We start from the raw sequence: 23,370 nt of genomic DNA, 5'->3' as shown, positions 1-23,370 counted from the left end.
TTTTTTTTTTTTTTTTTTTGTATTTTTAGTAGAGATGGAGTTTCACTGTGTTATCCGGGATGGTCTTGATCTCCTGACCTTGTGATCTGCCCGATTTGGACTCCTAAAGTGCTGGGATTACAGGCTTGGGCCACTCCACCCAGCCTTAAATTCTGGTTTTTTCTTTTCTTTTTTTTTTTTTTTTTGAGACGGAGTTTCACTCATGTTACCCAGGCTGGAGTGCAATGGCGCGATCTCAGCTCACCGCAACCTCCGCCTCCTGAGTTCAGGCAATTCTCCTGCCTCAGCCTCCTGAGTCGCTGGGATTACAGGCACGCACCACCATGCCCAGCTAATTTTTTGTATTTTTAGTAGAGACGGGGTTTCACCATGTTGACCAGGGTGGTCTCGATCTCTTGACCTCGTGATCCACCCGCCTCGGCCTCCCACAGTGCTGGGATTACAGGTGTGAGCCACCGCGCCCGGCCAAATTCTGTTTTTTTAACCTGGCTTCTTAGCAGTTGCTTCTGTGTTTGGAGCAGGAGGGTGTGCTCAAACACTCCTAACCCAAAAGGCTCCCCACCACACACTGTGGCTTCCAGCACATTCTGAGTTCAGTCAGCCCCTCTCTCTTTGCTTTCACTTTCCCCTGGCGTCTGTTGGAGCTCCCAACACCTGCAGCCACTTCCCCAAGAGCCAGGCCCTTGGGAGAGCTGAGCCCTCCTGTGGCTCTCTCATTTTCAGAGTCTTCCTGTGAAGTATCTGGCTGGCCCAGTGCGCACTCCAGCTGGGATCAGAACCCCAGATGATCAGGGCTGTCAGTTTTCTTTGTAAGTTTTTATCAGGTCACCACTTTTAACTACAAGGCCCTGGGTTTTACCCTCTGTCCCACATCCACCTCTGCTGCTGCTGGGTTTTGCAGCCGGCCCTGACCTGGTAAAATTCTCAGGTTTGCTGACCCAGGAGTGAGAGCCAGTGGGAGCCCCAGGTGTAAAGGCTGCAGCCTTCCCACTGTTCTGACCCAAGGCCAAACAGAGTTTCCGGAAGAATCTCTTCTCTGGGAGTTCTCAGATTTGGTCAGTTTCCAGAACTCTGAAAAGTTCTGAATCAGTGAGTTTTTATACTTTTGTCTAGTTTTAGATTTGTTTTTTTCGTTTGTTTGTTTTTGGAGACAGTCTCACTTCATCACCCAGGCTGAAGCGCAGTGGCGTGATCTCAGCTCACGGCACCTCTGTCTCCTGGGTTCAAGCGATTCTTCTGCCTTGGCCTCCCGAGTAGCTAGAATTGGCATGCGCCACCACCATGCTCAGCTCATTTTTTTATTTTTGGTAGAGGCAGGGTTTCACCATGTTGGCCAGGCTGATCTCAAACTTCTGACCTCAGGGTGCTGACGTCAGCCTCCTAAGTGCTGGGATTATAGGCGGGAACCACCTCACCCAGCCTAGATTTCATTTTCCGTGGGGAGGATTCAGCGACCTCTTTACTTGGGTGTTAGTTTCAGACGTTGTTTCTTTTCAGGGGTAAGTCTTCCTCTGGAATGTATTTCTGTGAATGCTGTGAGGTAGGTGTTGAGTTGGGATCTTTCATGTATGAAAACCCAGTTTTTAATTTTCTCTTATGAAACCTGGGGTCCTTTTCCCCACCCCATCTGTGACGCTTCCTCTGCCACGTGACGCTTTGTGTGTGAGTGGTGGCTCTTCCTGGGGGCTCCTTTGCTCCACTGATCCATTTGCCTGTTCTGTTGGTTTTCAGTTAACTATGGATATGCCACCATTTCAGCTACTCTCCATGGTGAGAAATTTAAGTTATTTGCAAGTTTTTCATATATGGTTTACATCCTTGGTTACATTCTTAAAAATCATGTCACTGAGGCAGAAGGATTACATGAGCCCAGGAGTTCAAGAGCAGCCTGGCCAACATGGCAAGATCCTGCCTCTACAAAAAAATTTAAAATTAGCTGGCGCAGTGGCACACTTCTGTGGTCTCAGGTGATTGACAGGCTGAGGCAGGAGGACTGCTTGCGCCCAGGAGGCCAAGGTTGCAATGAGCTATGATCCCACCACTGCACTTCAGCCTGGGCAAAAGAGTAAGACTCCACTGCGAAAAATAAAATAATAAATAAATAAATAAACAAATTGTATCTCAGAAGCACTTTCTGGGTTACAGAGTTTCCAAATTTTAAGGCTTTTAATATTGCCAAATATCCTAGGAGAGGTTTGATTAATTGATGCTGTGGGTGTGCTGAAGGGGGTGCATTTAATCGAATTCACTCTGGGTTTAACCCCTACCTTTTGAACATGTTCTCTTGCTCCTTTTTAGCCAGTCTCTGATGTAATGCATTTGAGGCACAGTCCTGTAGCCGCTGGTGCCCCCGGGTCATTGGCAGGGCCTGTGTACCTAAGAACAGTAGGCATGAGGAGGAGCTGCCTGGAATCCTGGCCTGGGGAGGCGTGAGGCCACCTTTGTGTCCCCATGAGACATGACTGAAATGCCTGTCCCACCTCACTCAGCTCACCTGCCAGTTCCCACTGGGAAGACAGCGCTGGCTCTGTGTCGGGGCTGAAGACCTGTCCTCATTTGCCCTTTTTTTTTTTTTTTTTTTTTGAGACAGAGTCTCACTCAGTTGTCCAGGCTGGAGTGCAATGGCACAATCCCTGCTCACTACAACCTCTGCCTCTCAGGTTCAAGCGAGGAGCTGGGACTGCAGGTGCACACCACCCCGCCCAGCCAATTTTTGTATTTTTAGTAGAGACAGAGTTTCACCATGTTGGCCAGGCTGGTCTCAAACTCCTGACCTCGTGATCACCTGGCTTGGCCTCCCAAAGTGCTGGGATTACAGGTGTGAGTCCCCATGCCCAGCACTCAGTTGCTCTTGTCGGGTTAGAACAACTTCCTTTCTGAAATGCTGGCACGGTAGTAGTGGATGGCGGCTTTTCATGTCTTTATTTGGCAGTTAAAGGTTGCAGTCCTGTCTGTCCCCACGCTTCCTCTTCATTCTCTCTCTCTCTGTCTTGGTTTTGGTTTTAATTTTACTGGTTCACTGATACCTAAAAGTCAAGGCGCCACTATTTTATAACTAGGTTCTGCTAGTGTCAGGGAAGACTCAGTCAGATGAGTACGTGCACACCCTCGACACATCTGCCTTGAACTGGTGGCGTGGCCGGCTTCCTGTGTAGTGGTGAGGCCACAGGAGCTGCTGTCACAGGTTGCTGCCACATTGTGGCTCCAGCAGGAGGCGAGGGGACACGGGGCATGTTCTCATGGAGCAGCCAAGTCCATCCCAAGAGAGAGAATGCCAGTGGCTGTGTGTGTGAGTGCATGTATGTGTGTAAAGGGTACACACAAGCTAGCCCTTGGGATGCGTGGGTTCCACATCCATCGATTCAACCAATCGAGTCAAAAATAGTTGGGGGAACAGAAGGATGGCTGGGTCTACACACAACATGTGTAGGCTTTTTTTCCCTTGACATTCCTTAATACAGTGTAGCAACTATTTACATGGCATTGACATGTCTAGGGATGATTTAAAGTATGTGGGAAGATGTTCGTAGGTTGTGTGCAAATACTGTATCATTTTATATAGGGGACTTGAGCATCTTTGGAGTTTGGTGTCCACAGGGGGTCCCCATGGATACCAACAGACTACTGTGTATGTCTAAGCAAGTGTGAGAGTGCATATGTGCATATGCATGTGTGTGTGTATGTGCATGTGTGTGAGTGCATGCATGTGTACATGGGTGTATGTGTGAGGGTGCATGTGTATATGCGTGTATGACTGCATGTGTGTGTATATGTGCATGTGTACCCATGAGTGTGTGTATATGCATGTGTGTGTGTATATATATATATATGTGCATGTCTTGTGCGTGTGTGTACGTGTGAGTGCATGTGTATGCGTGAGGGCCCCTGTGTATGATGTGTATGTGTGTTTACATGAGTGTGTATACACATGTATATGCATGTGTGTAAATGTGTATATATGCGCAGGTGTCTGTATATGCATGAGTATATGTATATATATGCATGTGTATGTCTGAGTGTGTATATGCATGTGTGTATATGTGAGTGTATATGTGCATGAGTGTGTATATAAATCTGAGTATGTTCATGTAAGTGTGCATATGTTTGAGTGTGCATATATATGTCTGTGTATATATATATGCATGTGTGTATGTGAGTGTATGTTTGTCTGTGTACATATGTGTGTATCTATATGGATGTGTGTATGAGTGTGTACATATATGCATGTGTGTATATGCATGTGTGTATGTCTGAGCGTGTATATATATGCATGAGTGTGTGTGTATATGTCTGAGTGTGTGTATATGAGCGTGTATATATATGCATGTGTGTGTGTGTATGAGTGTGTACATATATGCATGTGTGTATATATATGCATGAGTGTTTGTATGTCTGTGAGAGTGTACATGTGTGTGTGTGTGTGTGTGGCTCCCTTAGGACAGTGCCCAGGGAGACGGGTTAGTGCTCCTGGGTTTGTTTGCCTCTGGTGGCCTGTGTCTGAGCCCTGCCCCCTACGGCTCTCTCTGCAGGTTCTCCCATGGGCAGGTGGTCTCTGTCGATGAGCTGCGCCCCTTCCAGGACCCAGACCTGAGCTCCCTGCAGGCCGGCTCTGCGTGTCTGGCCAAGCACCAGGATGGCCTCTGGCACGCAGCACGCATCACCGGTGAGGCTGGCCATGGAGGCCTCCCAGGAACACCCTCCCATGCTTCACGTGTTACTACTGGGTGGCTACTTCCTGCCGCCTTTGTGTTGAGTGTCAGGACTCCGGCTCTGTGCCCGCAGTGAGCACATCTGCCCTCAGCCTCTGCCCTGCCTTGTTCCCAATGTCCCGCATGGCTCCTGAGCAGTGGCACCTGCTGTCGTCAGGGATGCTGACCTGCAGTTTGTCTCTGCCCGCAGATGTGGACAGCGGCTACTACACAGTCAAGTTTGACTCGCTGCTGCTGAGGGAGGCCGTGGTTGAGGGGGACAGTGTCCTTCCCCCGCTGCGCACAGAAGCCACAGAGTCCTCCGACTCAGACAGCGATGGCAGGGGCGACTCCAGCTATGCCAGAGGTATGGCCCAGGAGGCAGGAAGGTGGGCTCACCAACCATTGACCAAAACCACTGCAGAGTGTGGACTGCAGCGAGGCCGCTGTGCTCAGCACAGGTGCCAGCTGTGCCTGGGGAGGCGGTGTGGCGTCGGCGTGCAGGAGCATGAGTGAAGGCTGGGGTGGAGCCACGGTGGCCTCTGACGTGAAGGAGTGCGGGTGCAGCAGCCACAGCCTCACTGATGGGAGGCCGTGGCCGTGGGAGGAGGGGCCTAGAGTTGCCAAGGAAGTCACAGAAATGACCAACTGCTGGGGCCTGGAGTGCAAGAGGGACAGCTTCTTTGAATGGCTTCTCAGACTTGGGACCTGGGTACCTGGTGGATCCTAGCAGACAGAGGTTGTGTCCAGGCAGCTAGGGTGGAAGTTTCCGGACTGGGAACTGGTGGGCAGTGTCCAGCTCTCCAGAGTGGTCAGTTAGACAGGGAGGTGTACCCAGGGATCGGTGATGTGAGTTGGTGACTTCTGAAGCCCCATGTCCCCAGTGAAGGAGGAGTGGACCGTGGACTCTGAGGGCAGGTAGGAGCTCACGGCCCCGTGAAAGTGGAGAAGGGCAGGGGCGGGAGAGGGCTGTGGAGGAAGGGCCACGGTGCACCAGGCCGTGGGGACTGCCACGAGCTCTGCCTGGTGTCACATGCCCACAGCAGGCCTCGGTGACAGAGTGCAGAGCCCAAGAGGTGGGGTGCTGGGGCTCTGCTCAGGAGCTGAGCTCATGGCCAGAGCCCCGGTCAGGATGCACAGTCCCCTGGCCTGGCCGAGCCACTGCCCTCTGTCCGTCTTTTGCAGTGGTGGGGTCGGACCCTGTGGACTCCGGGACCTGCAGCTCTGCTTTTGCTGGCTGGGAGGTGCACACGCGAGGCATAGGCTCCAGACTCCTCGCCAAGATGGGCTATGAGTTTGGCAAGGGTGAGTGCCTGCTGTCCTGGAGAGGTGGGGGGCGGCTGCAGCACAGCCGGGTTCCCACAGCACACAGCATTGCCATCCCTGGGCCTCCTCAGGTTTGGGCCGACACGCCGAAGGCCGGGTGGAGCCCATCCATGCTGTGGTGCTGCCTCGAGGGAAGTCGCTGGACCAGTGTGCGGAGATCCTGCAGAAGCGGACCAGGGTTGGCAAGGCTGGCACCAACAAGCCCCCCAGGTGCCGTGGAAGAGGGGCCAGGCCTGGGGGCCGCCTACCCCCGCGGAACGTGTTTGACTTCCTCAATGAAAAGCTGCAAGGCCAGGCTCCTGGGGCCCTGGAGGCTGGGGCGGCCCCTGTGGGGAAAAGGAGCAAGGACATGTACCATGCCAGCAAGAGCACCAAGCGGGCCCTGAGCCTGCGGCTCTTCCAGACCGAGGAGAAGATCGAGCGAACCCAGCGGGACATCAGGAGCATCCAGGAGGCCCTCGCCCGCAACGCTGGCCGGTATGTGTGGGGCCCGGCTCGGGGCAGAGGGCAGCCCAGGGTGGCCATGCCTCCAGGACACGTGCAGGAGGTCATCTGACCCAGGCGTGATGAGCAGAGCCCAGGAGGGGTCTGGATGTTGGAGGACGGGTGGTGGGCATGGCAGCCTCGGATTGGCGGCAGTGGCCCAGGAGCCACGCTGACTGGTGGGCCCCTCCCCAGGCATAGCGTGGCGTCAGCCCAGCTGCAGGAGAAGCTGGCGGGAGCCCAGCGGCAGCTGGGGCAGCTCCGGGCGCAGGAAGCGGGCCTGCAGCAGGAGCAGAGGAAGGCAGAAACCCACAAGAGGATGACTGAGTTCTAGAGACCCCGCACGCACTACGGGGAAGGTGGACCCAGCATGGGCTGCCCTCCCCACTGGAAAACTCATGTTGCCCAAGGAGGGCTGGCCTGCTGGCCTGGGGCATGCAGACACTGCTGAGTGGAGACGGGGCTGCGGGGCCCCATCTGGACAATTACCTGCCCGTCTGCCAGTGTCTTGGGCATTTCCTTGGCAAGGACATTAAAGTGTTTTCCATCGCAGTGTCATTCAGTGGAGATCAGCTGGCTGCAGGGCCTCTGGAAAGAGAAGGCTCTGTGCAGGGCTGTGGGGAGAGGCCGGCGGGGCTGCAGGGGCCTAGGAGGCCTGCGCTCTCCCTTCTCTGACCAAGGCGGATCAGAGGCCAGGTTGCCTGCCAGACACAGATGGGTGGAGCCGCCTGACACCCACAGATGGGTGGAGCTCAGTGCTGCTCCGATGGGCAGGGGCGGGAGGACTGTGGCCCACCACGTGGGGTTCTTGGTGAGGCAGGTGGACCTGGTCTGTGGGTTCTGTGCCAGCTCTGCTCACCTCTCCACGTGTGGAGGGGATGTGAGTTAGGCTCTCAACAGTGCAGGCTAGAGGCATGCACGTTTCCTCTAGGCCTCGGGCGGGGTGCAGCAGGTGGGTGAGGCTGCGGTGGTGGCTGCGGCCCAGGGTGGGAGGCTGCAAGGGGAGGCGCTCGGAGACGCGCAGGAAGTGATGAGGTGGGGTGTTCGGCTGAGGGCTGCACAAAGACCTTCCTGGCCTTCCCCAGCAGAGCTGAAGACCCCTGGCCGCGGGCTTGGTAAGTGCCTGGGCAGGTCCCCAAGTGCCCTCCTGGGGTGCCGCTGGGGTCTGGTGGGGCTAGCCCCTGCGGGGGCAGTCCTTGGGATGTGGCTGTGGCTGGGTCAGTCGGCCAGGCTGAAGCCCCCTGCCTGGGTCCGGGCAGACTGGCCCCAAACTGCAGAGACCACCCTCACCCCCCAGAGGCTCTGCCAAGCCCCAGGAAAGGCACAGATCCTTTGGCAGAGACAGTGGCAGATGAGAAGAGCCATAGAGAAGCGGGGTGGGGGCACTCGGCAACCCCAGTAGCTGCTGCCGCCTGCTGCCGCAGCCTTCAGTCCCTCTGGAGAGGAGTGCAGGTGCGGCAGCACAGCCTCACTGATGGGAGGCCGTGGCTGTGGGAGGAGGGGCCTAGAGTTGCCAAGGAAGTCACAGAAATGACCAACTGCTGGGGCCTGGAGTGCAAGAGGGACAGCTTCTTTGAATGGCTTCTCAGACTTGATCCAGCAGGGTCCCTCCTGCTGACCAGTCTCCAGCCCCTCTGGGTTCTGGGCTCCATGGCGAGTGGCCTGGAGGAGGCGCTACCTGACCCAGGAGGCCGCGTCGGGACAGGGCTGGCTGCAGGTGGAGTCTGGCCTGTGGCGCACACCCAGGGCCTCCCCCAATGCTGGGGTTTGGGCTACGTGACCACAGCTGCCCTGCACCTCCTCACAGCCATGCTGGGTGTTAGCAGGGTCACCCGCAGGGTCACCAAGGGGCCAAGCAGAGCAGCCCTTACTCACCAGGATCCCCAACCAGAAGGGAGGGTGGGCATCTCTGGGAGGCAGGGCCTGCCAGGCCCTGGGGCTTCCGATGCTGAGTCAGAGCCTGAGCAGGAGGTGCAGATGTGAGGCTGCCGGCTGGCACAGGTCCCCTCGGCCAGCCCCCAGTGCCCCTTTCTTCTGCCCCCAGGGCCCTGGCTTCACGGGATGGGGTTGCAAGTGTCCTGGGCCCCTCCTGCCCTCTGGGTTCTAGGGTGCTGCGCCCTGCTCCTCTGGCTGTGGGCGCTGTGCACAGCCTGCCGCAGGTATGTCCATCAGCCCGGTTCTGTCTGGGCCTTGCTGCGGCTGCCATTCGCTGCCCAGCGCGGGAAGGGGCTGGAGGCAGGTTCCACACCCAACTGTGCACACGCCCGCGCACCGGGCCTTGGACCCGAGGCTGATAACCCTGCTCCCCCGCCTCCCACATCTACCCCCAAGGCCAGAGGACGCTCTAGCCCCCAGGAAGCGGGCGCGGAGGCAGCGGGCGAAGCTGCAGGGCAGTGAGATGCCAGCGGAAGCGGTGAGTGCCAGGCTGTCCCGGGGACCCGGGTGAGGCCCGCAGGGGACCGACCAGCCTTCCTTGCCCCCAGTCCCTGCTGAGACGGACCCACCTCTGCTCCCTCAGCAAGTCGGACACCAGATTGCACGAGCTGCACCGGGGCCCGCTCAGCTGCAGGGGTGAGCGGAGCACGGGGCGTGGGCGGGCGGGTGGCCGGGCAGGGCTTGCTGTGAGCGTCCCAAACTCTGCGCCAGACCCACTCCTGCTGCCTGCCGCGAGTGAACTCTGCCTTGACCCCACCCCCAGCCCTGCGGCCTGCCAGCGTGGATCTCCTGCGCCCACACTGGCTGGAGGTGTCCAGGGACATCAGCGGATCGCAGGGAGCCGCCTCTGCCTTCCCACACCGGGAGCGGCCCCGGGCTCTGCCGGCAGCTGCAGTCAGCGCAGGGTGCGTTGAACCCGAGGCTACCTATTCCAACGTGGGGCTGGCGGCCCTTCCCGGGGTCAGCCTGGCGGCCAGCCCTATGGTGGCTGAGTATGCCCGCGTCCAGAAACGCAAGGGGACCCATCGCAGTCCCCAGGAGCCACAGCAGGGGAAGGCCGAGGTGACCCCCGCCGCTCGGGTAAGGTGGGCCGGGTGGGGCCCGGTGGGTGGGGCCGGCAGGTCCTCAGCAGATTGGATGGTGCTGACTCCTCTCTCCAGGTGGACGTCCTGTACTCCAGGGTCTGCAAGCCTAAAAGGAGGGAGCCAGGACCCACCACAGACCCGCTAGACCCCAAGGGCCAGGGAGCGATTCTGGCCGTGGCCAGCGACCCGGCCTACCATAGCCCCCCGCTCAGGGCCCCGGACGTGGACAGCGGCCCCCTGGAAAACGTGTATGAGAGCATCCGGGAGCCGGGGGACCCCGCCGGCAGCGGCGGCACGTGTGGGGCTCGGACGCCCCCAGCTTCCAGCTGCCCCAGCCTAGGGAGCGGCTGGAGACCCCTCCCTGCCCTGAACGCTCCGGGACACGTGCTCCTTCCTCCGAATGAGGCCGGGCCGCGCCCCGCCCGCAGCTGACAGCGCAAGTCCCAGGTCCCCCGGCTGCCGGCCCGTGCGGTCCGTGCCGTCCTGGCCGCTCCGACAGCCGCGGCCTCCCCGGGCTCCAGAGAAGGCCCGCGTCTAAATAAACCGCCATCGCAGGATGAACGCGGCCAGCCTCGCAGCCGGCTCCTCTTGAAAGCTGCGCGCGTCGGGGCGGGGGGAGGGGCTCGTCTGGAAGTGGGGGGGCGGTCCCCTCCGGCCTTGGGGGAGCCCGGGCCTCGCGGAGGCGGTGCTCCTGCCGCCCAGACCCCCGGTCATCGCGGGGACGCGGTCTGATCGCCCCTGGGGGCGTGCAGCCGGCATGGAGGCCGCCCGAGCGGGACTCGGACCCCGCGCTGCCCCGGAGGCTCCGCCGCCCGCCGGGTGTTACGTAAGGGGCGGTGGGGGGGCGGTCGGCGTTAAACAGTAACCTGCTCCCGGGAAGCCCGCCAGGCCGTCGCGGCCCCTTCCCCGGCTCCGGCAGCTCCGCGAGCGCGCCCGTGGGGCACCGGCCCTGCCCGGCGGGGCGCGCGGGGTGGGCGGCGGCGGGCGGGGCTTCCCTCCCGGGCCAGCGCGGGAGCGACCCGGCGGGGGGCGGGCCCGGGGCGGGGCCTCGAGCGCGGGCCAGCGGGAGCACGGGCGGCTGGGCCCGCCCGCCTCGGTGTGGACGCCGCGCGGCCAATGCGCGCGGGGACGGGGCGGGGCGGGGAGCCTGCGGGCGGCGCGGCGCGGGCGGCGGCCGGATCCAGGGCGGGGGTCGGCGGCCCGGCCAGCCCGGCCCGGCCCGGGGCCGCGTCCTGAGCGTCAGCCTCGCCGCTGCAGCCTCGGCGCCCGGCCGGCCCCATGGAGGCCGAGCGCCCCCCGCCCCGCGCCGCCGGCCGTGACCCTGGTGCGCTGCGGGCCGAGGCGCCGTGGCTGCGCGCGGAGAGCCCGGGTGCGCGCGCCTCTCCCGTGACGGTGCCCACGCCGCCGCAGGTACCGGGCGCCGGTGGGCGGGGGCGCCGGCCAAGTTCTTCTCGCCGCAAAGATGGCGCCAGTGCCGCCCAAACTTTGGGCCCCCGGGGGCGGGGCGGGGGAGCGGTGGCCGCGTCGGTCCGCGCGTGTCTGTGGGTCTCGCGCGGCTGTGCCGGGCCGCCGGGGAGCTCTTCCCGCCGTGCCGGGCTGGGGGCGGGGCCGGGGGCGGGGCCGTGCGGGCCACACCGGCCGCAGCCGGTTTTCGAGGCGGGCGCAAGCGGATCTGCGGCGGAGGTTGGGGACCCCCCCACCCGCGGCCGCCACCTCCGCTGAGCCTGCCCCACCCGTAGGGCGCTTCCGTGGGCGGCGGCCTCGCGGGCTTGGAGTTCGCGCGGCCGCGGGAATCGGAGCTGCGGGCCTCGGAGCTGGGGGCCCCCGGGCCTTGGGCGGGTGCGGCGGGGCCCCGGACTCCGTCGGCGCACATCCCGGTGCCGGCGCAGAGGTGAGCGGGGGGCGCGTGCCCCAGGCCTCGGGTGCGCAGGGCGGCGGGCTGGGGGCGGAGACGCCTTCCGTCCCTTCCCTCGGGAGGCCCCGCGGAGGCCGGGTCAGGGCCCAGGTGTCTGGTCACCACCCGCCCCAAGCCCTGCAGCCCAGAGTGGGGCAGAAATGATCGGGACGTGGGGTCCCTGTGCCTCCCTCCACCGCCGCTCCTCGGGGCTAGAGCGCGGAACTGGGAGGGGGTGGTTGCGCGGTCGCCGTGGGGCGACTGTCCAGGAATCCCTGGGGCTCCTGACCGCTGCCTCCCAACCCCTGCCAGGCCGGACACCTCGGTCTGGCTGCCAGGGCAGGGGCGGGCTCTGGCCTGGCTCGCTGGGGCCTGGGGAGCTGCCCGCGCTTCCAGCCCGGTCTCCCCCGGCTGCTGCCGGCTGCTGGCCACTCCCACCTCCCCGGCCTGGCTCGAGGCCCACAGCCGCTGTTGCGCAACCCTGGTTAATATGTGACGGGGGAGGCCTGGGCCTGGCCCGCTCCTCCACCCGGGCTTCGGACCCGTGCCCTGCACTAGGGTCTGAAGGAACTACAGTGGAGCCAGGCCCTCGCTGTGGCAAACTCTGGCTTCGGGAGACCCTGGCCCGGCTCCTGGCGGCTCCCGGTGGCTTTCAGCTCTCTGCAACCTGAGCCGGGGGAGGAGCCAGGCCTCATGCCCAGGGCTGGGAGTGGGGAGCCTGGTGTGCACGCGTGCCCAGGCCTGCACGTGGACCGGCCAGGGTAGGGGCCCGGAGCTCTGGCTGGGTCACCCGCACCCCGCCCCCATCTTCTCCAGAGACACCCCAGGAAAAGCCCGGCTGGACGAGGTCATGGCTGCCGCTGCCCTTACAAGCCTGTCCACCAGTCCACTCCTTCTGGGGGCCCCGGTTGTAGCCTTCAGCCCAGGTGAGACTCAGATGTCTGCATTCAGAGGTTTGTGGTGGGGAGACAGGGCTCAGGACCTACAGCCACCCAGCCTCTGTGGGGCAAGGAGAGCCCTCAAACTGCGGATGCCTTTCCCAGATGTGCTTTGGAGACCCCTTTCTTTATTTTTATTTATTTATTTTTTTTGAGACGGAGTTTCGCTCTTCTTACCCAGGCTGGAGTGCAATGGCGCGATCTCGGCTCACCGCAACCTCCACCTCCCGGGTTCAGGCAATTCTCCTGCCTCAGCCTCCTGAGTAGCTGGGATTACAGGCACACGCCACCATGCCCAGCTAATTTTTTGTATTTTTAGTAGAGACGGGGTTTCACCATGCTGACCAGGATGGTCTCGATCTCTTGACCTCGTGATCCACCCGCCTCGGCCTCCCAAAGTGCTGGGATTGCAGGCGTGAGCCACCGCGCCCGGCGGAGCCACCTTTCTAAAATGGACTTCCGCACCCTCAGCGCCCGACTGGCCTCCCTGACCTGTCCACCTCCATGTGGCTGGCCACCCACGGCTGCCCACACTTTCCTGTGCTGAGAGGGCTTCTCCCCAAGCCCCGGGGCTAGGTCCTCCTCCGAGGCACTCTGACCACCTGGGAGTAGGTGAACGGGGGCAGCTCGGGGTTAGGGACTCCCTGGACTTATCCAAAGTTCTGGGGGACGTGTCCCCACAGAGCCTGGCTTGGAGCCCTGGAAGGAGGCCCTGGGGCGGCCCCCAGGCAGCTACAGCAGCAGCAGCAACAGTGGAGACTGGGGCTGGGACCTGGCCAGTGATCAGTCCTCTCCGTCCACCCCGTCACCCCCACTGCCCCCCGAGGCAGCCCACTTTCTGTTTGGGGAGCCCACCCTGAGGAAAAGGAAGGTGAGCCTGGGGGTGGCCCCTGGGGGGGTGGGCATCGCAGTGGCGGCTGAGCCTGACCCCAGCCGGTGTCTCTGCAGAGTCCGGCCCAGGTCATGTTCCAGTGTCTGTGGAAGAGCTGCGGGAAGGTGCTGAGCACAGCCTCCGCGATGCAGAGACACATCCGCCTGGTGCACCTGGGGTGCGGCGGGGCCTGGGTGCGGCCGGGCCTGCGGGCTGGCTGGGGGTGTGAGGAGGCCCAGTCGGGCCACACCCCCTTCAGCTCCCACCGGCTGTGTCCCCTGCAGGAGGCAGGCAGAGCCTGAGCAGAGTGACGGTGAGGAGGATTTCTACTACACAGAGCTGGATGTTGGTGTGGACACGCTGACCGACGGGCTGTCCAGCCTGACTCCAGTGTCCCCCACGGCCTCCATGCCACCCACCTTCTCCCGCCTGGAGCTGCCAGAGCTGCTGGAGGCTCCGGTCCTGCCCCGTCCACTGCAGCCACCTGCCCGGCCCCCACTCCTGTCCCCTGTCCTGAGCACCGGCGTTGCTAACCCCCAGTCCTGCCACAGCGACCGTGTCTACCAGGTGGGTGAGGCCACAGGTGGCCGAGGGGGCGGGTCTCAGGGCCCTCAGAGGGGAGTGAACACTTGGCTGTGTCTCCCCACAGGGCGGCCTGACTCCTGCCCACCTGGAGCCGCCGCCCACGGAGCTCGGAGCCTGCTCACTGGCCCTGTCCTCCAGGATTGCAGTCAGCCTGAGGTGCGTGTGGGCTGAGGGGCTTCAGCAGGCACCGGGTGGGGAGGGTCCCGGTCTCACAGCCTCCATGTCCTGTGCCCCTCAGGAAGCCCCGCGGTGATGCCAAGAAGTGCCGGAAGGTGTATGGCATGGAGCGCAGAGACCTGTGGTGCACGGCTTGCCGCTGGAAGAAGGCCTGCCAGCGCTTCCTGGACTGAGAACAGAAGCTGCCACCTTCTCCCCCCACCCCCAGGCCTGGGGCTGAAACTGCCCGTGGAGAGCCCCAGGGCCTGGGCTTCACCAGCTGCAGGGTCTGCTTTGAATGGGGGAAGGAGGTTGGTGACCCTGAACCCCCTGAGGTCGGGAGGGGTCCCACCACTCAAAGTGCCTCTGAAGAAACCAGCTTTTGCACTAAAGCCAAACCACACCCCTGAACCCTTAGCCCCAGGGGCCCTGGGGCAGCCACCCTCCCTCCCTGCCTGTCAGCCCATAGTTTTATCAAGGGTGTTCTGGGCCCCGCTTTGGGGGCCAGTCCCAATGCACTTTGAGGGTGTCGGGGAGAGCACTCCCCACTCGCACTTAACTCGATGGCTCTAGGGCCCTGGGGCTGATGTTTTTAAAGCTCAGGTGTCTCACGTCTGGGCTGTACCAGGCAAAGAGAAATTAAAAATTTGAGGTTTTTCCAGAAGCTTTGTCTGCCTCTTGGGAGGAAGGCCATGGGGCTGGGACCCTGTGTGGGCAAGTTGGTAGAGGCTGGCAGCCAGCCACAGAGGGCCGGGGTCACCCCTCAGCCGCCCCCACACCATGCCCCAGGCGAGGCGGGAGGAGGGATGCCGTCTGAAACACACAGGAGGCCTCTGCTTGGAGCAGCAATTTCCCAGTTTATTGAAAGTGATCGCTTTGCAAGAATGTCTAAGCTAATCCCGTCACAGAAAGGAAACGCACAGGCAGGCCGGGGGCGTGCCTAGGCAGACAAGAAACTTGGAGGCTCACCGAAGAGAAGGTCACATTAACCTGTCCTCGGCCGCAGAGAAGCAGGCACAGAGCCGAGATTTCCCACCGACCGATCACGAAAACCTCTTCCCCCCAATATTAGACACATCTCCTATACAAACACAGGTTTATAGTAAGTAATATAAAGTCAATATAATATAGATTATCCCCAGAAAAAATCAACAATATCTTCAAACACTGCCCTTTTTTTGTGTTTTGTTTTCGTTGACAGGTTGAAAGCATGTTGAAAAAATAAATATTTAAGAAAAGCACACACAGCACCCTCACTACAAGTAGTTCTAACAGGGCTGCATACAAAACACAATAGAAGATCTAAAAAATAAACACCACCATTAAGTATGGCTTTCTTAAGAGTTGCACATGTCACAGAATGAGCTAAAATAAGATTTTTTATAATATTGCAAAAAGTTCCAGTTTTTGCATTCTCTCAGTTTTCTAAAGAGGAAGATGTGCAAAGTTGGAAGCGGTAAGCTGCGTCTTCTGAGTCGGGTGCCTATGGAGCCCCGGCAGGGTCCTGTTCCCCAAAGCCCAGAGAGCCCCAACGTACAACCTGTTCAGGATCCCGAGCTTGATAGAAAAGTCGTGGCGTCCCTGCCCCCTCCCCGCCCCCAAATAACACCCCCCCCAATGGACTGTAGCTTCCACTTTGGTGTTGCAAACACCAAAATACAAACAGACACAAAAAAAAATACAAAATGTGAAATGTAATCTACACATTTTTTCCTCTTCATAAAAAAATATTTATTAGTTTGAACATCGATTTAAAAAAAAAATCAGTCACGTAAAAAAAAAAAACCCTTCATTACATACACACGTCTTTTCCCTCCGCGCCTCCTGAGAGATGGATGTGTTTGCCTGGGGCCTGGAGCGCCCACACGCCAGTCGGCGCACTAGGAACAAGAGCTCTGCCATGCAGCCGACACGGGGGGTCAGTGGGACAGTGTTGGTTTTAGGGAAGAAAATGCCCCTGTGGCTCCGACAGGGAACCCCAAAGCGGTCAGCAAAGGTAGGCCACGTGGAGTGAGCGGGCCAGACGGAGCAGGACATCCTGAGTGTGGAGGGGGAGTCGGGCCCAGGTCCTGGGCAGGGTGGCCTGAGAGCAGGGACTGGTACAAAACCCAGAGACATCTGTTGGTAGCAAAGGTCTGGTTTCCAAACGCATTTGATAAGAAAGTCTGTTTAGAAAAGGGTTTAAAAATGGGGAAAGGTACAAAGTTCTGAGACCTCTCAAAGAGGCCTGGGCAAGGCTGGCCTGGGGTGAGGGCAGAAGCTGGAGCACCCCCTGGGGGGCTCATGCCAGAGCCGCCCACCTCACCGGTAAGAGTGGGCAGGGCTCACTGCTGAGGGGCCGGCGCTTGCCCCGCCCCTGCCCCCACACTCAGCCTCCTTCTCCAGCTCCAGGGGTGACAGCCTCCCAGCCAGGGCGCCCTGTCATTGGTAGAACTGGTGGCCGATGTTAAAAACAACAAAAGCCGTGACTCCTGCCAGGTACCTGGAGTCCTCCGAGCACCCCTCTCTCCACAGGACCCTCGCCAGCCCAGCCCTCCTGGAGCAGGGAAGCTGGTGCTCCTGACAATGTGGGTAAAAGCCACTGTGGTAAACAAGCTGGAAAAAGAGAAGATAAAAACTCTTTCCACGCAGGCCTGAAGCTCAGCACCCCCAGGTCTCCTCGCATGGCCAGGTCGTGCTGGAAGGAGACGGCCACCACGCCCACCTCTCATCCAAAGCCTGCGCGCGAGGAGGGAGTGAGAGATGGACTGTCCTAGTGGTGAGTGCCGTAGAGGCAGCCAGAACCGGAAGACAGGCTGCAGCGACCGTCCTGAAGCTGTGAGTCTGGCCAGCAGCCTGCAGGACCCCCAAGCCAGGCAGCGCACCACGGCACACAGCATGGAACCTTTGCTTTGCGCTCAGGAAAAGAAAGAACACGTCAGCACTTTTGAAAACAAAGCAAAGGCCGGGCGCGGTGGCTCACGCCTGTAATCCCAGCACTTTGGGAGGACGAGGCGGGTGGATCATGAGGTCAGGAGATCGAGACCATCCTGGCCAACATGATGAAACCCCGTCTTTACTAAAAATACAAAAAAATTAGCTGGGCGTCGTGGTGCACGCCTGTAGTCCCAGCTGCTCAGGAGGCTGAGGCAGGAGAATCGCTTGAACCCAGGAGGCAGAGACTGCAGTGAGCTGAGATCACGTCACTGCACTACAGCCTGGGCAACAGTGCGAGACTCCGTCTCAAAAAAAAGAAAAGAAAAAAGAAAAGACAGCAAGAGGACTTGACCACAAGCTGAAGGAAAAGCAACCCTACATAGTCTTGTCGAGTGAGAAAAATCATGCCAAACCAAATAATGTTATGCAGCTACCTCGATATGTCTCTGACTACTTAAGAATCTGGTGACCCACGTCGGGGGTGGGGTGGAAGCAGCACACGGCAGTTAGGAACACCGCCTCCGGTGTTAGCAGCAAAGGCAGGACCCTGGCTCCAGCCCGTCCAGGAGGGGTCAGCAGGACTGGCCGGGCTGGGCCATGGACGGAACAGGATGGGAAGAGCCCGGGGTGGACACAGCAGCCCAAGGCTCTCCAACGAAGTGCACGCAACTGAGCCGAGGCCCTCACAAAGGGAACCTGGTGTGACCTGAAGGCGGGGGCACCGGGCAGAGGGTCCCCTTGTGGAAGGAGCCCCCAGGGCTGTGTCCGCTGAAGATAGCACCTGGAGCCTTGGCCTCCAGCAGGGCTCTGCAGCCGTGTTGTGTGAAAAGCACCAAAGCCCAGAGGTAAGAGGGTGGCAGCGCTCTCTGTGCACCACACCTGGACTCTACAGGCTGCCACGGGCCACGGCTGCAGCCACAGGCAGTGACCTGGCTGCTGGGGGAGGGGAGGGCGGGCTCCAGCCAGGCTGACTGGGTGTCTGCAAAACTCTCACACCTGCTCAGGCTGAGGACTGCTGGTCCCAACGCATGACCCTGCCCAGTGCCCACTGGACCTGGCCACAGGGCCGTCACGTGTCCAAGCTAAGCTGGCCATCACGGGGGCCACTCACACACCCGCACCACCTGCTGGAGACTTAGGACTACACTCTCTCTTCACTCAAACCCGCCCTGTGCCCACCCCCAGCTCACTTCACGTCTGGTCCCCGAGCGCCCCTTGCTGGGGTTGAACCTGCTTCTTAGCCCACAGGGCTGGTTTTGTGGGGGGTGGGTTCAGGGAGAATCGGAGGAAGGGCTGAGGGAGGGGCTGGCGTGGCCCCGGCCCTGCAGTGGAGACCCACCGGACACACACATGGTGGACAGAGCGATGCAGCCACCAACCCTGTGGGCGGCGTGCCTAGGAGAGCCAGGCGAAGTCCTTGTCGGGGCCCCCGGGGGGGGCTGCGGGGCCGAGGCGAGTCCTCATCATCTTTGTCGTCTGCCAGCAGCGCGTCCTCGGTGGCCAGGCCCTCGTCATCCTCGCCCAGCTCCTCCACCTCCCCTCGTGGGTCGTCGGGGTCCTCCAGGTAGGGCCCGTCAGCTGGGAACAGCGCCTCTGGGGAGCCCTCGCCGCCCCCGCCGCCGTGGTCCAGCGGCCCGGCCATGCCTCGGCCAGCGCAGTCGGCACACACACCGTGGCGCCGGGAGCCGTGCCGGATGCCCACGCTGGCGGCAGACATGAACACTCGGCTGCACACCTTGCACACGTACTTCTTGTCCTTGCTGTGGACCTGTGGGGGCAGGGCAGGGGTGAGCAGGGCCCAGCGGGGGCGGGGCAGCTCCCGGGCCCTCAGGGCATCTGCATAGGAGGAGCTCCCGGTGGGGCACGGCCTGGGAGGCGTGCAGGGACGGGAGTGCTCAGACCCTGAGTCCCAGCGCCCGACAGAGCCACACGGGCAGAGCTGTGGGTGGCACCAACACAGAAACAGCCTGTCCCCAGGGGATGCCAGCACGACGGCGGTGGTGCTCCTCCCCCACAGCCCAGCCCCTAGGTGGGCCAGTCTCTGAGTCCACACCCCGTGTCTAGGCTCCCCCATCAGAGGCCCCCCCGGTCAACACACTTGTCACGGGGTCACACCATCCCCTCTGCCTAAAAGCCTGGCTTCCTCCAAACCTCCCTGCAGGACAGGCTAAGGGGCCCGAGTTGGACTGGAGCTCACAGAGCAACCCCTGTGCCCCATCGTGGCTGTGTGCCCTGGACAGGGGCAGGCTGGGGTTAGGGCTGGCAGCTGAGCAGGTGGGCCTACGCCCCAGCCTGGCTGCATGGACACCCTCTCAGTCCTGACCCTGACTCCAGGAATGTGAAAAGGAGGCAGCTCCCCCACTCTCAGGCTGTTTCAAGGTCAACTGAGACAGGCAAAAAGAGAGATGAGAATTACGGTCAGAGGAGGAGGGGTGGCTGTCACGGAAGGCGGCTGTGCCGTGCCAGGCCCGGCAGGGAGAGGGGGCAGCCCCTGAAGAGGCCCATGTGGCCGGACGCGACGTGCTGGGCTCTCGGAGGGGTCTCAGCACCAGCCCCGAGGCCACAGGAAACCTCCACACACTGCTGGGGACCTGTGGCCCCCGGTGGGCTTCTGCTGAGGGTGGGCGGGGACGCCTGTGCTGTGCAGAACTGGACCCGAAAGAGACATGGACAAGGCTGGGGAGGGGCGGTTCAGGCACCCACTCGCGGGCACCTCGGCCAGGCCAACTCCAGGCGGCCTTGGAGGGGCTGGCCCTGAGGCCTCAGCACATCCCCGTCCCTGCCCTCCAAGGATGGAGGCAGCAGGACCCACAGAGGACCCCAACAGCAACCCCTGACTAAGCCCACACCAGGGGCTTCTTTGAGGTGGGCCAGCCTCCGGGCCCAGCCTGGCTCTTCCCTCCATCCACAGGGCTGTCCCCCGCGGCCTTCGGCGCCTCTGAGGATGCATGGAGAACTGAGGCTAGGGCGTGCTGGTGAGTTAGGTTCTTCCTCAAGCCATTCCAAACCCTCCAGTTTTCTACCAAGAGCAAGTACGTACATAACCAATGTGTATCGTGGTGGAAGACGGTCCCTCTACACTTGCGAAGATTTCCTGACAGTACGTCCTGGGCCCAGGCCCTTATAAACCTGTCACTGGCCTCAGCCTCCTGAATCCACGGGCCCACAGGCCACCCAGCATGCCCCGTCCTCCCCTTCTAGACCTGCCTCCCTGAGGGCAGAGTTGCTTGTGACTTCCATAAAATCTGGAACCATAAAGACCTTACTTCTCAAATGTTTGCTGCCAGAGCAGCTGTGTGAGCTCTAAGCATGGCCTGGGATGGGGCCACACAGTGACATGAGACCTTCGGGGCAGCTGGTGGCCTTTGGGGCCAGGGCAGCGCCACCCAGCCCTCCACAGATGCCCAGACACGCTGATCCTGGACACAGAGCCTCAGACAACTTGGTGCTAGGACTGCTCCTTTGGGCTTTTTGTTTGTTTTGCTATATTTTAAACCAAGGGTTCCCAGAACAAAAATTCAAGACAAGCCACCGCAGAAACTTCCCAACAGGCTGATCTGGTGCACATAGGCCCAGGCCCAGGAAGGGCAGGAGCCGGGCAAGAGCACCCACCAAGGCTCCTCAAGGCCTCAGCTCCTGTGTGTGCAGGGGCCAGGGCCGGATGGCTGGGCACTCATCCACATGGGTAATGCCCTGGCAGGAAGCAAGAGGGGAGATGGGCACCTTGGCAGCCCACCCAGGGCCCTGGGCACTATGGCTGCAGGAGCACGGCTGGCCCACCCTCCAGATGGCCCTGCCAAGGCGGTGGGGTCCTAACCCAGCCACTGGAGCTGGGGGAGAGGACACACAGGCCAGGGAAGGGCTGACAGCACATGTAAGTGCCATCGTGAAAGCGGAAGCTGGATCAGTTAGAGCTGCCGTCTCACACTGGGACTCTGTGCTCTCAGGTCCAGGACCCCAGAGAAGGCCACATGCAGAGCCTCTCCTTAGAAAAAGTCAAGCCCCCATATGCTTACTGTTTTTGTTCTTTGTTAGAGACAGGGTCTCACTCTGTTGCGCAGGCTGGAATGCAGTGGTGCAATCACACCTCACAGCACCCTCAACCTCAGTGGGCTCAGGTGATCCTCCTGCCTCAGCCTCCCAAGTAGCTGGGACCACAGGTGTGTGCCACAGTTGGCTAATTTTTTTTTTTTTTTTTTTTTTTTGTAGAGGCAGACTCTTGCTATTTTGCCCAGGCTGGTCTCTTAAGCTGTCCTCTTGCCCCAGCCTCCCAAAGTGCTAGGATTACAGGCATGTACCACCACACCCGGCTCTCCCATATAAGTACACTTTACAGGGAATGATGGCCCCCTGAAGCCCTATCATGAACCCCAGGATAAAAATCCCAGCCCTGGTCAGACACAGTGGCTCACATCTATAATCCCAGCACTTTGAGAAGCAGAGGCAGGTGGCTCACCTGAGGCCAGGAGTTCAGGACCAGCCTGGGCAACACAGCAAACTCCATCACTACAAACGGCAAAACTTAGCTGGGCACGGTGGTGCATACCTGTAGTCCCAGCTACTTGGGAGGCTGAGGTGGGAGGATCGATTGAGCCGGGGAGGTCAAGGTTGTAGTGAGCTGTGATCACGCCACTGCACTCCAGCCTGGGCAACACAGTGAGTCCCTGTCTCTAAAAAAAAACAAAAAAAACAAAAAAACCCTAACCCTATCCAACCAGAAGGAGCAGGCACACTGGATCCCAAACAAGATAAAAACTCTTACTGAGAGGTTAATATGGGTTTGCTAAAGAGAGATGTTGTAATCCATGTTAAAACTCATTAGCACCTATTTAAAAAACAAGATACGATTTTCTGTGAATAGGAAAGCTGTCGGCATGATGGAGCCACCCCTCCGGTTTTTCTAAGTGGTAGGGCCAGCCCTGTGGCCCGTGTGAGCAGAGCACATGTACAGCCACCGTCGCGAAGCTGGGACCTCGGGGCTCTGCGTGGATGTGGGTCTGCTCCTGCACTTGCAGACCTGCCTGCTCGTGCTCCAGGGTCCCCTCCCAGGACTCTTCCTTCTCTACTGACCCCCCGCCCCGCCTCGCAGGGGCAAGCGTGGGGGCATCAGAGAAGCCCAGAGCCCAGCACTAAGCCCAGCTCCACACCACTCCAGGCACATCCCAGGCGGCATCCGAGGGCCTGGAGCGGCCCTTCACCCACAGCCGGACAGGCGGACACAGGCTGGCCAGGGCCCTGGCGCCCCTCCAGCTCTGCAACTTGACCCCGAGGAGCTCCCACTGGCTCCTTATCCCAACTGAGTATCCACCACCGCGCTGGAAAAGCAGAAACAAACAGAACTGACCCATCAAGCTCGGCCCCGCCCCCTGGACGGTCTCCCCGACAAGCTCGGCCCCGCCCCCTGGACGGTCTCCCCGACAAGCTCGGCCCCGCCCCCTGGACGGTCTCCCCACGAAGCTTACCCCGCCCTCCATGGGGCGTCTCCCCATAAAGCTCGGCCCGCCCCCCTGGGTCTCCCCCGCCCCGTGGAGCGCGGCTGCTGCCCGTCCTGCCCGTCCTGCTGACTCCCCTGCCATTCCTAAACTGGAATCGGTGCCCTGCGCCTCTCCCGCCCCCCCCAGCCCCGCGCCCAGGGCCGCCTCCCCGGCTTCTCTTCACACACACAGCTGCGCGCCACGAGCCACCGGCCCTGCGCCCTGCGCCTTGGGGTGCGCGTCCCAGGACTCCCCAAACCCCTGGGCTCCGGCGCCTGCGGGCCCTGCTGGGCCAGCCCCGCCCTGGGCCGCCCGTGCCCCGCCCGCCTCCCCGGCTCCTCGCCCACCTGAGACACCCTCTCCCGGCCTTTTTCGTCGAAGCTGCCTCCCGTTCCCAGGCTGCCTTTTCCTCCCCAAGAAAATTCAGCCGCTCCGCACCTGCTACCCGACAACCACCTGCGTGAGCTCCAGGATGGGTGGTGGAGGCAGACGGGTCAGCAGGCACAGGGCGGGGGCAGGGAGCGGGCAGGGGCGCGGAGGTGGCTGAGTGTTGGGGGCTCCCGGCAGAATGAGCTGAGTCTGCAGAGGCCTGGCTGCGTTGGGGGCCAGCAGGTGGGCAGGGCGGGCTGAAGCCTGGGCCGGAGCCATGGGGCTGATCCACACCCAGGAGGCCAGTGCAGAGCAGGCCGGAGCACTGTGCTAACTGGGGCGGCTCTCCCTGCCCTGCTGTCTTCCCCACTGCAGAGTGGACCTGGTCTGGGGTCCCTGGCATTCTGCACCCCCCTCAGGACCCACCTGCCGGACTTCCCCTGCTTCCCCTGCCCTGCTGCCTCTGCCCCACTGCCTGCCCCACTGCCCGCCCCACTGCCCGCCCCACTGCCCCTGCCCCACTGCCTGCCCCACTGCCCCTGCCCTGCTGCCCCTGCCCTGCCTTCCCTGCCCGCTGCCCCTGCCCTGCTGCCTTCCCTGCCCGCTGCCCCGGCCCTGCTGCCCCTGCCCTGCTGCCTCTGCCCCTGTCA

At 61.1% G+C, this 23,370-nt stretch overlaps 4 protein-coding genes across 7 annotated transcripts in view; 3 read left to right on the top strand and 1 right to left on the bottom strand.

Annotated features, from left to right (window-relative positions):
* ZGPAT (zinc finger CCCH-type and G-patch domain containing) overlaps nt 1-7,055 on the top strand; it is a 20,935-nt gene extending 13,880 nt beyond the window's left edge. For 2 of the 3 annotated variants that reach the window (XM_032256993.1, XM_032256992.1), the window contains exons 3-7: nt 4,530-4,663; nt 4,900-5,055; nt 5,874-5,993; nt 6,086-6,491; nt 6,693-7,055. In XM_032256993.1, the coding sequence (XP_032112884.1) occupies nt 4,530-4,663; nt 4,900-5,055; nt 5,874-5,993; nt 6,086-6,491; nt 6,693-6,831 (955 nt within the window). In that variant the 3' untranslated portion in view covers nt 6,832-7,055. The remainder of the gene's footprint in view (nt 1-4,529; nt 4,664-4,899; nt 5,056-5,873; nt 5,994-6,085; nt 6,492-6,692) is intronic. The other variant, XM_032256994.1, reaches the window with a different exon arrangement.
* Nucleotides 7,056-7,196: 141 nt separating this feature from the next.
* Nucleotides 7,197-10,082, top strand: LIME1 (Lck interacting transmembrane adaptor 1). The gene is made up of 6 exons (XM_032256997.1): nt 7,197-7,612; nt 8,542-8,656; nt 8,829-8,910; nt 8,981-9,068; nt 9,196-9,512; nt 9,593-10,082. The coding sequence occupies exons 1-6, from the start codon at nt 7,528-7,530 to the stop codon at nt 9,947-9,949; spliced, it is 1,044 nt and encodes a 347-aa protein (XP_032112888.1). The 5' UTR covers nt 7,197-7,527; the 3' UTR covers nt 9,950-10,082.
* A 579-nt stretch (nt 10,083-10,661) lies between these two features.
* Nucleotides 10,662-14,625, top strand: SLC2A4RG (SLC2A4 regulator). Of its 2 annotated transcripts, none has more exons than XM_032256996.1 (8): nt 10,662-10,927; nt 11,257-11,408; nt 12,228-12,337; nt 13,033-13,220; nt 13,298-13,398; nt 13,505-13,787; nt 13,870-13,961; nt 14,044-14,625. In XM_032256996.1, exons 1-8 carry the CDS (start codon nt 10,796-10,798, stop codon nt 14,153-14,155), a joined length of 1,170 nt encoding a protein of 389 aa, XP_032112887.1. In that variant the 5' UTR covers nt 10,662-10,795; the 3' UTR covers nt 14,156-14,625. The 2 variants fall into 2 exon arrangements, with proteins under 2 accessions (XP_032112887.1, XP_032112886.1); XM_032256995.1 differs by having other exon boundaries at nt 10,717-10,927; nt 13,502-13,787.
* Nucleotides 14,626-17,262: 2,637 nt separating this feature from the next.
* The window catches only part of ZBTB46 (zinc finger and BTB domain containing 46), a 56,908-nt gene continuing 50,800 nt past the window's right edge, over nt 17,263-23,370 (bottom strand). The window contains 2 exon segments of the mRNA XM_032256979.1: nt 17,263-18,314; nt 18,316-18,645. Of these exon segments, the coding sequence (XP_032112870.1) occupies nt 18,273-18,314; nt 18,316-18,645 (372 nt within the window). The 3' untranslated portion in view covers nt 17,263-18,272.

The sequence above is a fragment of the Sapajus apella genome, unplaced genomic scaffold, assembly GCF_009761245.1.
Source record: "Sapajus apella isolate SASKATOON/1434 unplaced genomic scaffold, GSC_monkey_1.0 scaffold96, whole genome shotgun sequence".
Taxonomy (NCBI): Eukaryota; Metazoa; Chordata; class Mammalia; order Primates; family Cebidae; genus Sapajus; species Sapajus apella.
This window is presented reverse-complemented; position numbering and strand designations above follow the sequence as displayed.